Below are 11,960 nucleotides of genomic sequence, written 5' to 3' on the forward strand. Positions count from 1 at the left end.
ACGGTGACATTCTTAAAATATCAGCCAACTGTCCCATTAAATGTGAGCAATGATATCCTTGTGGGGAGAGGGGAAATGTAATTGTTGTCTCTTTAGTTTGTGTGACATGATGACATGGGGTCCTATTTTTTTGGCAGGAAGTTTTTGAAAACACAAGTTTCTGAACTTTTATTATATAAATTTTTTATCACAAATGTATGATAATAAATGCCTGTTAAATGTCCAATAACTCATATTTCAATTACATACAATTATTAAGATCCCCAAATAGTTTTAAGCACTCACTGTTTTTTTTTTTTTTCTCGATAAAAAAATCTTTGAAGTCTTTTACTGCAGCAATAGAGATTTTAATGGCCTGTTGCTACACATGTTAACACAAAATTGCAGTCTATAGTGTGACCACAGCTACTTAAATTGGTTCATCGAAACTAAGAGGGAAGTGTGTGTAGAAGTAGGAAGTATGGTCAAAAAGTGTAAGGGAATAGGTCTCATTTTCAACACTGCAGGGACACAAATGAAATGCAGGGTTTTGGGGTCCACCGCCTCAAAATTTTGAGCATGAAAAACTACATTTCCTGCATTCTGGTGAATTTTTGGGCACCAGTTTGTTTCTTTTCTGCATTAATGTATGGTGTAAATGTGTTTATTCTGTCAAAAATAAAAATCCTGTACTACTTAAATGTTTTTGCACTTGTTCTAAGTATTGAGGGGCACATGTCTCCCACGTGCCCCACACCCTGAAATCTACACCTAATAATGAGTGTATTTATGTGTGTGTACGTATATGCTTTTTTTCATAGAACCAGGTGCAGATTTCAACATTTGACCTATAGTGCGGTCTAATGTTTAGACAGCCGCCAAATCCTGACCAATAACTGCAGGACGTACCAACCCAATTCAACAGGGCAAATCCGGTCGGAGAAACCAGAACAATGCTATCAGTGAGGTAAGCTTTTTTTAACCCTCCCCCTTCAGCTGACACCAGCCGACAGAGCTTTGAATGGAAGATCTGCTCAAAGACAGGATTTTTTTATGAATTACAAGAATTTAATGTTTATTTTACAGATACAGAACAGTTTTTCTGCTTCATTTATTTACTTTGAATTGCTGCAAGTCAGTGCCATGGTACAAGCTTCTCAGAGCGGCTCAAGATGTTCAGAACGTTTCAAAATCAAATCTCGTATTTCTTTTTTTTTCCTCAAACAAAAACATTTGGATGTGTTTCGACACCCTCTCTGATGAGCTCAACATGCAAACATCTCGTCTACCTAGGAGGTTGATGGACTATATAACATATGGCTTTTTTGAAAGCAATAAAAACAAGGCAAATCAAAAAGTGCATCCAACACAAAAAAAGAATTCAATTCCAGTCTGTGATCAAAGGTATTGTCCATGTTAAGGAGAGGTCCCACCTGTCTCCTCTGTTTGCTGGCTCAATGTCTGCACCGCTCAGGTAGGAGGTGCCCTGGTGTGGAGCTATTGCCATTTAGGTTCAAAGGTCAAAGCTGACCTCTTCAAGGACTCCAAGCAGGTGCCTCTGCTTAACGCAGAGATGCATTTCCTTTAAATAAATACGGCAGGGTTTATCCAGCAGAGTTTCAGCCCGTGAACGCACCCCTCAGGTTGCGTAAGCCATCAATAGACAGGACTGTGTTGCCTTTCCTGCCTGTTTCCATTCCCACAGTGCTCAGCGCCGTTGGCCCTGGAGGACAGCAGTCATTATCTGGGCCCGTAGTCATAGTTAGAGGGGCCACTTGTGGCTGAGTACATGTTAGCTGTGGCTGGGTTCATGTGGTGGTGGTACGTGTGTCCTCTGATACTGGGTAAAGGATAGGGCGATGGCCTGGTCTTAGCTCCCAGGTAGTGTTCATAGGTGGTGGGGTACTTATAAGGGTGGTGGTGCAGGGTGTCCGGGGGTAGACCGTGGGGGTCTGCCCGAAGGTCGTGGGGAGGGCTGGGTCGGCCACTGGTGAGTGGGACTGCGTGGAGGCCTCCCGGGACAGGCAAGGCAGGGCTGAGGACGCGGGACATCAGTTGGTGAGCCGGGTCGGCGTGTATGGGCGTGACGCTAGGGTCTCGCTCGTACTCCCGCCTACTGTCCTCTGTGCAGGATGAGACATGAGAACAGTCAGAGCTAGCCAGTGTGTTGTGCATACTTTGTACCAGCAGGTTATGTATATTTTCCTAAAGTGTGTGTGTGTGTGTGTGTGTGTGTGTGTGTGTGTGTGTTCTGCAGTCCAAACTATAGGTTATGACAAGTACAGGTTTATAAATGGGCATAATCATAATAATACCCGTACTTTTGGGTTAGATCCAGTAACATTTTGCACTGTACACTGACATATAATAAATCTCATTTCACATATGTAATACCCCCAAAATATGCATATTTATTAAAATATTTGCAACATGACAGCAGTGTTAAGATCACTTGATACTAAAAGTCTGCATTGAAATTCTGAAAAATGTAAATATTAGCATAAGGTACTGTTAAAAAATATTCATACATATATAATTATGCATTTCAAAATGTTGGAAAATACATTTTAACGTGGGCTTCCCAAAAGAAAATATTGTAAAAAAATTTCTTCAGCTATATAAGGAGCTTTTTTAAGCCAAGATGAAACGGAAATTATTATTATGGAGCTCATGGATAAAATAATCTTGTCAAGAAAGTCTAGTTTTCATTGCAGATTTTACTGTGTGAGGAAGCTGGGCTCAGTTACAGCATAAGAACCTCTTTCATGTCGGCACTGGGTGACATTGAGTGGCTGATATTTGATGTTTAATTAAAAGCCAGTATTGGCCCGACACTGTGAATGCACCACTGTGCTTAAATTAAAGATACAAAATTAAGCCAAATTAAGGTGAAATATGCCAACAGTTGAAAGAAAAACATTTTTTCTAAAGGCTAACTTAGTGTGACAGTGTTTCATGTTTGATAGCAGGCGTGAGTTCTGAAATGAAACAAAGAGCGAGCTGCAGACCTTTCTCTGTGCCGTTCTGCTGAGGGGGAGATGACATTGGGTTTCTTGTTCTGGCAAAGGCACTCATTATTGGCAGAGAGCCTGGCCTGTGATTCCTGGGCCTGGAGCAGGGAGAATGGATTCAGTTACATACTCATTTAATGAATGTCAAGGGCACAATTTCTTTATTATATATTAAAATGATGAATGCACATTTTAAGAGTTTACACTGTTGCATGTAATGAGCATTTATACATTGACAGGCCCCCAATTTTACAGTGAATGAAACGTGAAGCCACCCATTACGTGATTCAGATTGTCCTGTTCTATAACATAATCAAATATCCTATAAACATCAGCGTTAATGTTTCAGTTAATGCTCTTAAGAGAAGGGAGAAAGTCATTTGCAGAGCTGGATGAGCAGCATTTGGGATTTGCATTGAGCCAGAGTATATTAGATGGGTGGGGTTTACTTTATCGTTATAATTACAAGAGCGTCTGGTAATTTGTCAATGACAAAAACACAGCAGATTGACTTTCAAACAATATCCAGTGGTTTCTAAACTTCACTTAGGTGTGTTTTAATGAAGCAGACTCCACCCATCTGGCACCTGTGACATAAAACAAACAACAAAACTATTTTGCAAATGCTCTCTGGCCCGGCCGGCTCTGTTGCACATTTTACACCATGTGGAGTCATGCCAATGAGACTGTATTGTTTGAGTATAAACACTCACCAGTCCTCTGGGTCACAATCCCTGAAGCCCTTCGCAAAGGGATTGCTGGCTATCTTCAGCTGTGTGATCTGAAATCCAGAGCACAACATCAAATAAACCTCAGTGCTGCATAAAGTAGTCATACACAGTGTCATTTCCATTTCTATAAGTCATCACATTTGATTTTTATTAGAAAGCACAGCAGTGATAGACGAGCATGATGGACTGGCTATTTTAGATGGAAAATCCCCCGTCTTTGAAAAAGTCCATTTGAACACACTGCTGTTTTTAATAAAATATATGAGTAAACAGTTGCATATTGTGCAGGACTATGGCCAGCAAATTCATACAACTGCCAGGTTAATACAGAGCTTTTATTGTTGTAGACTACATTTATTTGAGCTTTCTTCTAACATTTACAGCTGCATATGGTCTCATTTGTAAATTCCCATTCAGGCACAGCAGCACTTATAAAAACATATCCATAATCATAACCTGTAAGCTATTCTAACCATCATTATCATCATTTTACAACGTTTTAAATTCAATTGTTATTTTGGGTCATTTTGTCCCAATTTCATGAGTCACATTATAAAGGTCACAAATTACCCACTGCAACTAGATGATGCTATGAGGGCTTAAATGTAAAAGTACTTAAAACTTTAGAAAATCTGTCACATTTAGCATCAACTAGAACAAAATGATTTCATCATCATCCACCGATCACCGTTTGGCCACGGTAGTATTACAGTAACAATAATGCACCGACTCCCACACTCTTCTCACTCACTTCTAAATTACTGATAGGAACTGAATTTTATTCTAATGTTTCACTTGTTACGAGTCGCTCTGAATAAGCACTGAATGCACAGATGTGTAAATCTGAACAGACGCCGATCCTGATGGAAAACAGAGCAGGGGCGACGCAGAAAAAAAAAGAAGCACAGTTGTGGCGCAGAGCAGAGGCTACATTCACGCGCAAAAAGCGCGCGGTGCAAGAGACTGTGGTAGGCTTATACACAACTGATCACAACTGATTACTTAGTTCATGCATTTGCACAGTGTAGCAGTCATAAAAACGAGTTTATAATCTCCATTAATTGATTAATATTTCAGTTGAACGTGGCTTTACCATAGGACCACCAAATGTTAGTAAGTATCACGGCTGCACGCATAATGTCTGAACATAATGTCCATCTTATGTTACAGCCTATTTTTATACCTTTACAATCAGGTCACATTCCGCATAGCTGCTGTTAGTTTCTGCACATCGTACCATGCAGGTCACACACAAGGTGATGAATGCTTCTTACCCGGTGGTTCTGGTAGGCTGTGACCGCCGTGAAGCGGGTTTCCTCAAAAACAAAGGTTTTGTAATTCTCCTCGGCATATTTCTCGCTGTCCTTGCGGGGGTCCACATAAACCACATGAAACCTGGGCTGGTAGCGGTGCATGGAGTTCAGGATGATCTGTAAGAACCAGAGGATTCATCAGCACTCATATAGAATTATGATGCAACATTACACTGAAAGATTGAAGGCATAATTCCACACGTCAAACTATTTATGATCATATTATGAGGCTGTATAAATAAATAATGGTTGGATAAAATAAAATAATATACAATAAAATATCTCAAAGACCAAACGAAGTATTCAGTTACTTAAACCTATTTAATCATACAATATGTATATATAAAAAATCAAATGAATAAATATTAAAATCTTGTCCAACATTTCCAGGTTACACATTTGTGGATATACTGGTTTGGTAAATGTTATTAAATGCATAAATAACCTGACGCTCGCAATATATGTGCAGGCGTGTGATTACAGTCATGTGAAACTGTTACATTTATCTAAATAAATAAAGGCCACGGAGCATTAGTCGTTAAATAATCGTTTCAAAAATATCCCCAGTCCCATTCAGCAGTCCTGCATGCTTCACTCTTTTCACTATTTGCTAAAATACACCCCCAGAAAATCGAAAATCTCCCTTTTTCTCTCTGATTTCACAACTCGATGCACGGAAACACTCAGACACAGTGGAAGATCATGTGGGAAAGGCTGAAATAATTTCCAGTGGTGAAATATTCCACTTCCTTGCCGTCATTTTTGGAGTAAAGCCTGATGTGCAATGCCATTTCTGTGGATTGAAAATAGGCATTTGGCATCATCTGACTATTAGTCAGAATATCAAGGTTTATTACTCTTAAATCACTTGTATCAATCAGTGTGAGGGCGAATAAAATTGCTCAATCTCTCCTTCATGGTAGGAACCTCTCTGCTGGGACTAAATGGTGAATTTACAGTTCATGTAGTCACCAGTTTATGATGTCTGTGACCCCTTAATGTGTCGGTTAATCTCACACTCTGGTGCTAAATAATGCTCATCAGTACTATCCTTACACTCAAGTAAATTACTGTATATTTTATAATTATTTGCATCGTGATTTTTTTTTTTGAAGCTGTTGGTACGGGACGACTTTGGTAACCTACTTAAGTTTCTGTTAGTGTTTTTTATTTTCTTTATTTTTATTTCCAGTCGTGCACTCACATGGCCGTTGTCATCCAGCAGGTTGTTGGTGAGTTTGAGTTTATCAAAGGAAACAATCTGCTTCATCCACTGGGCGCCTTTGGCCGGAGAGTCCGGGTGGTAGTGGACCCTGCCCGGTGTGGCGGGGTCAGCTTTACCGGCAACCAGCCACGAGGAGCTGTGGAAAGCATACCTGAGACATAGAAAAAAAAGTTCATTAGACACAACGCTCCCATTGTCCGACATTATTAATTTGAATAAAAGTCTGCTGCGCGCAAACTTTTTATGCACGTGTTAACATGAAGACACAAACTGCGGTTATTAAAAATTACAATAATTCAATATGATATTGAGTAGGCTATATCTCTGTAATGCCAACTTGTAGACCACAATATATTTCGCAGATAAAATAAAATAAATTTGAAATAGAATAAAATAAAATAAAATAATACGAGAATAAGCAGTTCATAGTGGAAAGATTAGAATAAATATATACAAAGACAATTCTTACATATATTTATGTACACTAGTGTTTTTTCTTTTGCTTTAACACGGCAAAGTGTGTGTCGTGCAGCTCAGTTAAGGCCTGCGGACTATTACAATGTTTTACAGCCCTGTAGTGACAGATATGTATTGCAGTTGTCTGAAGACATCCAAAAAAGTTACCTGTAACGTTTGTCGTCTACAGGCAGGAAGTCCATCAGGAGCATGTAGTCTGCCATGGGATCCATCCCAAATATTTTCACTTGGAAAGTTGGAAACATTCTCCTGTGAAAGAAGAAACACGAGGCAACTGTTAAAACTAGGCTTTTAAATGTTGCTATTGCTGCACAGTGAGTTTTGAAGTCCTATTTTCTAAAAGTGTGTGCTCTCTGTGGGTGTGAACGGTGGTGATCAAGTGTTTGAATTATATGGAATTCGTTAGAGGAGCCAACACATGATATTGCGAAAGTATTTTTCACAAAGCCAGCATGTTTGCAGAGATATTCATCTCCAGGCCTACAGAGCTTAATTTGGCCCGTGCTTGAGGCAACAAGAAGACAGAAGCTTCGAGCTATTGGAAATGACGTGATTGAGGCCGTGCGTAACCAGATAAAACTCTCCCTCCTCTGATTTGAGCTTTGGGTTTGTTGCCTTTTAGCTCCGGGTTTGTAACTTCTGGCAGGACGCTTTAACTTCTCTTCTACTGTTTTGATGAGTTCCAGACACACGAAGGCCTACACACGTGTAGTGGAAATACTTACACACGCGCAGACGTTATTTGGGTAGGCGAGGTGTGGCACTTATCGAGCTCACTTTTAAATTTAGTTTGTAAGTTTGTACCAATAGGACTAAGAGGAAAAAATATCCAAAGCTGCAGCCTACTTGTGTGGAAAAAAAAGAAACAAGATGCACTGGTCTGTGCACGCTGAGATAATGGTGACCTGGATTCATTTATTAACAAACACTTTTTTACTCTGAGCCCCAGAATTCAAGATTGAATCGCTTGTGGAAGTTTTGCTGTTAGTTTTGGTTCTATAGATGCAGCGGCTGAGTCTGCACCCATGACCACAAACATTTATTTTTTCCTCCACCTCATAGGTTACTTTGCAGGGCAGATCCATATCCCTCAAGAAAAAGGGTTGAAAGTTGAGTAATCCGCCGAGTCAGTGAAAGGGATCCTAAAATCAACGCTCAATTAACGTCAGTGTTGTGGCTAGGTGAGGCTGAAGGAGCTTCTAAAGTGCTCTGCTGCAGATCTCCTTTCTCCTGTCAGACAGCGCGGAGCGGGGGGACTCCAGCCTCACTTTCAGGATTAAATCAATTATATCATGCCTCTTTATATTAGGCCTATAATACAGAAAACACCAGGACGGCATTTGGAGACGCTTTTACGCGCCATAATTACTAGCTGAAAATAATAGCATACTGAATATTAGTGTAATGTTTTACTGGCTCTCCAAAGGGGTCAGAGGTCAGCGCTGGTGAGAATATTGTCCTGCCTACAGATCCACGCAGATGACAGGATAAAGTCTAAATTCTGAATAAAAAATGGCCACTTTAAATTTGTTTAAAATCTGCAAATTAAAAGGGCAAAATCGATCAATCAGATTTCTTGACATATTCTTTTTTTTTTTTAATTAATAGCCAAATCTAAAGCAGATTTTTGTCTTCATGCAATTTATGTAACCACAACAGATTTTTGTGAGACTACAGGAAAGGGAGGGACGCAGACAGACACTTCTGTAATGAGGAAATAAGAAAAGTAATAAACACGTGCTGAGGCCCGAACAAAAACAAGACTGCAACACTATAATCAGCTACATAGGAGCTGATCTTCCTTCACCTGCACTTAAAGACTCCCATAGATTAAAGACCATAATGTTCCGTAAAACAGCGGTGCGTAAAATTGAGTCTGGCGGTGAAGGAAAGCAGCCGAGAGCCACAGTTATCCTTATTGGATCTATAAAACGCAGCAGGATCCCATCAACGTGGTGTTTACAGCTGACACATACACACACACAAAACACAGCACGCACATCCACCTACAAGCCTCCATGTGTTTGACCTCGTCTTTAAAACATCTCCACCACTGCTCACCTACACAGCTTTTAATGAAATATATTTTATAAAGCCAAATAGTCCTATGTGTTCATACTTTAATTTATCAAATAGATAAGCATTTGAGGGCTTTATATGCAACATGCATTATGCTTAATGATAACTGTTGCAATGCTTTACGCTTGTACCAGTATGGACCCAAAAATGTGTCATTTAAAGTCGAAGGAAAACAAAATACAACTGAAAAACGAAAAGTTAAAAAAACAAAAACAAAAAAAAACAAAAAAACAAAAATGGTTCATTATGAACTCCAGAAGAAAACAATTAATCCTATATTTTTTTTTTCATGAAATCCCATTTGGTGGTTGCTATTTGCATTGGAATCTTCTGTCAAATAAAAATAAATATAAATATCTATCCNAACAAAAACAAAAAAAAAACAAAAATGGTTCATTATGAACTCCAGAAGAAAACAATTAATCCTATTTTTTTTCTTCATGAAATCCCATTTGGTGGTTGCTATTTGCATTGGAATCTTCTGTCAAATAAAAATAAATATAAATATCTATCCTACATATTTTATTTGCGTCCTCAGCATAAATGTTAAAAATATTTATATTTTACAAAAACGTCTTTTGATGACACGGTTCTTCCTTTAAGGCAGGATATTAAATAAAATCATTTGTTAGGATAAGGCATATCTACTGTGTATTATTTGTCCGGTCTACACAAATGTGCGTAAGGAGGACAGAAACTCTGCAGCCTCTGGCCCATTCGTGCTCACCTGCCAGCCTTGGTGACGATCATCTCCGTCCCCAGCTGATTAAATTCGTCCCATAAAGCTTTCATCTCCAGCTGGACGTTAATGTTGGCCACTTTGGGGTTCTTCTTCACTATAGTTTTGCCGTTCGGTGTGGAGTTGGCGGACGATGAGGAACAGTTGGGAGTCCCGCTGTCACTCGGCGGGGCCTGGCCCGGGTTAGTCCCCGGGTAGTTGTAGTTGTGCTGGGCGGCCGGGCAGGGCTCGAAGTGGGACTCATGTTGGCTGTAGGGGTCCCCGGGGGACGGAGAGAGGTGGTAGCCCCCCGGCGTGTTGAGGCTGCTCAAGCTGCTCGTCGTGAAGGCTGCAACATCGCAAAAATGGGACAGCTGCGTCAGCCACGGACTGGATATGGCTGAAATCATCCCAAAAAACTGGATTTACTAAATATGCCGTGCACTGTAAGTCGATTATAACACAGACAGTAAAAACAGAAGCAGGATTCGGTGATCTCCAGATGAAGATGTCACGCACAAATACACCCCTTTTGGTTTAAAAGTTTCCGTCTCGGCTGCTCAGTAATCCCTGAGGTTGCATCCACTGCCAGCATGCTACAGTCTGCCTGATCTAAAATAGCGAACGTCCGAATGGTGACGAAATGTTTCCAAAAACGGCGGTGCTCGTGTAAAATCTCTGAACTTTTCACCAAAAACGAGCTTCGGGTGCGTGTGATTGAGTTTGTGCTGCGGATCGATTGCGCTCTGAGCGGCCTCTGTTGTGCACTGCTGCAGTGTGTTACACTGCAACCCAGTCTCCTCTCTTATCTGACGCAGAGGGCCTCCCCTTTGCGATAAAACCGGTTCTTATTTCTATTTAGATAAGGAACTGCAGGTAATGTGCCTTTTCCTCGCCTTGGGACGAGACTGATTGACAGAGAAGTGCGCCCCTTTTTAATGGTCTTTCCGGCACCCATTTAACTTTTGGATAAGGGTATCGCCCACATCACCCCCGTTAGCAAACAATAGAGGATCTGGCCGGCAGAGTGGAGTGTAAACGGTTTACAAGGTAAACACACATTGATTTGCATGAACAAACAAACAAGCAGCAGGTGACTGTTGCTTTCTTGTTATTGGACAAATAGATCTGCGGAATGGATAACCCCCCCTCCGAAGTGGATATGCTTATTATGGTCTGTTTTTACCATTACGCACAGGGTGCCCGTGTAAACCCTCCTCCTCTTGGCTTCATTTTCAATGTATGTGATCCTGTCCACGAATTAAAATTGACTCTTTGTACTGCGCTTTGGGGATTTGGAAGGGAAACTTTTTTTCCACTCTGACTGCTTTGTATTCAGACTCGTCTCCCCTGATGGTGATCACCAGGGCTGATTTTGCATTATTTTTCCATACAGGGCCAACTGTGTCAGAATTACTTTTAAAAGTTATTTCATTCATGCATTCAAAACAACGCACCCATATGTGGTTTTGCGCTTTGTTTTCAATTGTGCGTTTTGAAAATGTCAATGTGTTGTGTAAATTCGGACATGCTACAGCAGCTCTATGGGCATCAACAAACTGATTTACCTTCCATTTCCCGGGTGACAGTGCTGTAGTGCATTTTAAAGGAACTGTGGTTGTGCAGGTCTGGCTTGTTCAGGCCGGTGCTCTGTTTGTCAAACGCGGCGTTTCCTGCTTGCTCTGCAGCCGAAATCAGAGAGGCAATACTGAAAGCATTAGCCTTTGGAGAGAGGGGACCGCCGTCGTCCATAGGCAAGGGAACGAGTCGCGGAAAGCCGTCCCTCCTCCTCCTCCTCCGCTTTCCAACCGCGCAGAAAGCAGGAGAAGGCTGCGCACAATAGAGAGGAACATGCGCCAAAATGGGGTTTTCACATTCCGCCACCGGCGCTCCGTGGGTGCAAGAGTCTGGGGTAGACTGTTCTTAAAGTATTCCCACGGCTGCTGCGAAGACGCGAAAAGCTCCCCGGTGCACAGATTCAGTAGATGAACCCCTAAACAAGTCCTGGTGTCAAAACATCGTTCATCCGCGGAGAATAAAGAGAGAGAGCTTCCCTCGTTTCTCCTCCGGTCGGTGGCGGGGTGGTGTCATCTGAGTTCTGCCTTGAGGAGAAGCGACTACTGCTACGAGAATGTCAAAAGTGAGCGAGATCCACGCCTCCCCAGCACCACTAGGAAAAAAGTGTCTGCGCTCTGCACTGGATGTTTTATTTCAATAAGAGTGTCAGTCATTTGAATTCAACTCCAACGTCATTGCAATGTCCGGATTCAAAGTGCGCCACTTTTCCAGTAAATTATGGGCCTATATATGCGTTTGCATATTTTAGCTGTCCAAGCCCAGATAGAGCTGCTCCTGCCCGGAGTCTGCCTGGAACACCAGGGGCTGCAGTGCAAGGCTTTTACGCGAGGGTTCACTCTGAAAATACAG

At 41.3% G+C, this 11,960-nt stretch overlaps 1 protein-coding gene across 2 annotated transcripts; it reads right to left on the bottom strand.

The window, feature by feature from the left end:
* Positions 1–1,005: 1,005 nt before the first annotated feature.
* On the bottom strand, positions 1,006–11,738 carry tbx1 (T-box transcription factor 1). Of its 2 annotated transcripts, none has more exons than XM_050051987.1 (8): positions 11,102–11,738; positions 9,543–9,933; positions 6,884–6,985; positions 6,239–6,410; positions 4,996–5,151; positions 3,704–3,771; positions 2,988–3,088; positions 1,006–2,102 (listed from the first exon to the last, which is right to left on the bottom strand). In XM_050051987.1, exons 1-8 carry the CDS (start codon positions 11,283–11,285, stop codon positions 1,720–1,722), a joined length of 1,557 nt encoding a protein of 518 aa, XP_049907944.1. In that variant the 5' UTR covers positions 11,286–11,738; the 3' UTR covers positions 1,006–1,719. The 2 variants fall into 2 exon arrangements, with proteins under 2 accessions (XP_049907944.1, XP_049907945.1); XM_050051988.1 differs by having other exon boundaries at positions 1,007–2,102; positions 9,543–9,882; positions 11,102–11,737.
* Positions 11,739–11,960: the final 222 nt, after the last annotated feature.

Source organism: Epinephelus moara, chromosome 8, assembly GCF_006386435.1.
Source record: "Epinephelus moara isolate mb chromosome 8, YSFRI_EMoa_1.0, whole genome shotgun sequence".
Lineage (NCBI taxonomy): Eukaryota > Metazoa > Chordata > Actinopteri > Perciformes > Serranidae > Epinephelus > Epinephelus moara.

Coding starts and splice junctions, on each gene's coding strand:
- tbx1 (XM_050051987.1), bottom strand. CDS start 11,285: ATGGACGACGGCGGTCCCCTCTCTCCAAAGGCTAATGCTTTCAGTATT. Junction 9,934..11,101: donor TGTCACCCGGGAAATGGAAG/GTAAATCAGTTT, acceptor GGATGATTTCAG/CCATATCCAGTCCGTGGCTG. Junction 3,089..3,703: donor GATTGTGACCCAGAGGACTG/GTGAGTGTTTAT, acceptor TCCCTGCTCCAG/GCCCAGGAATCACAGGCCAG.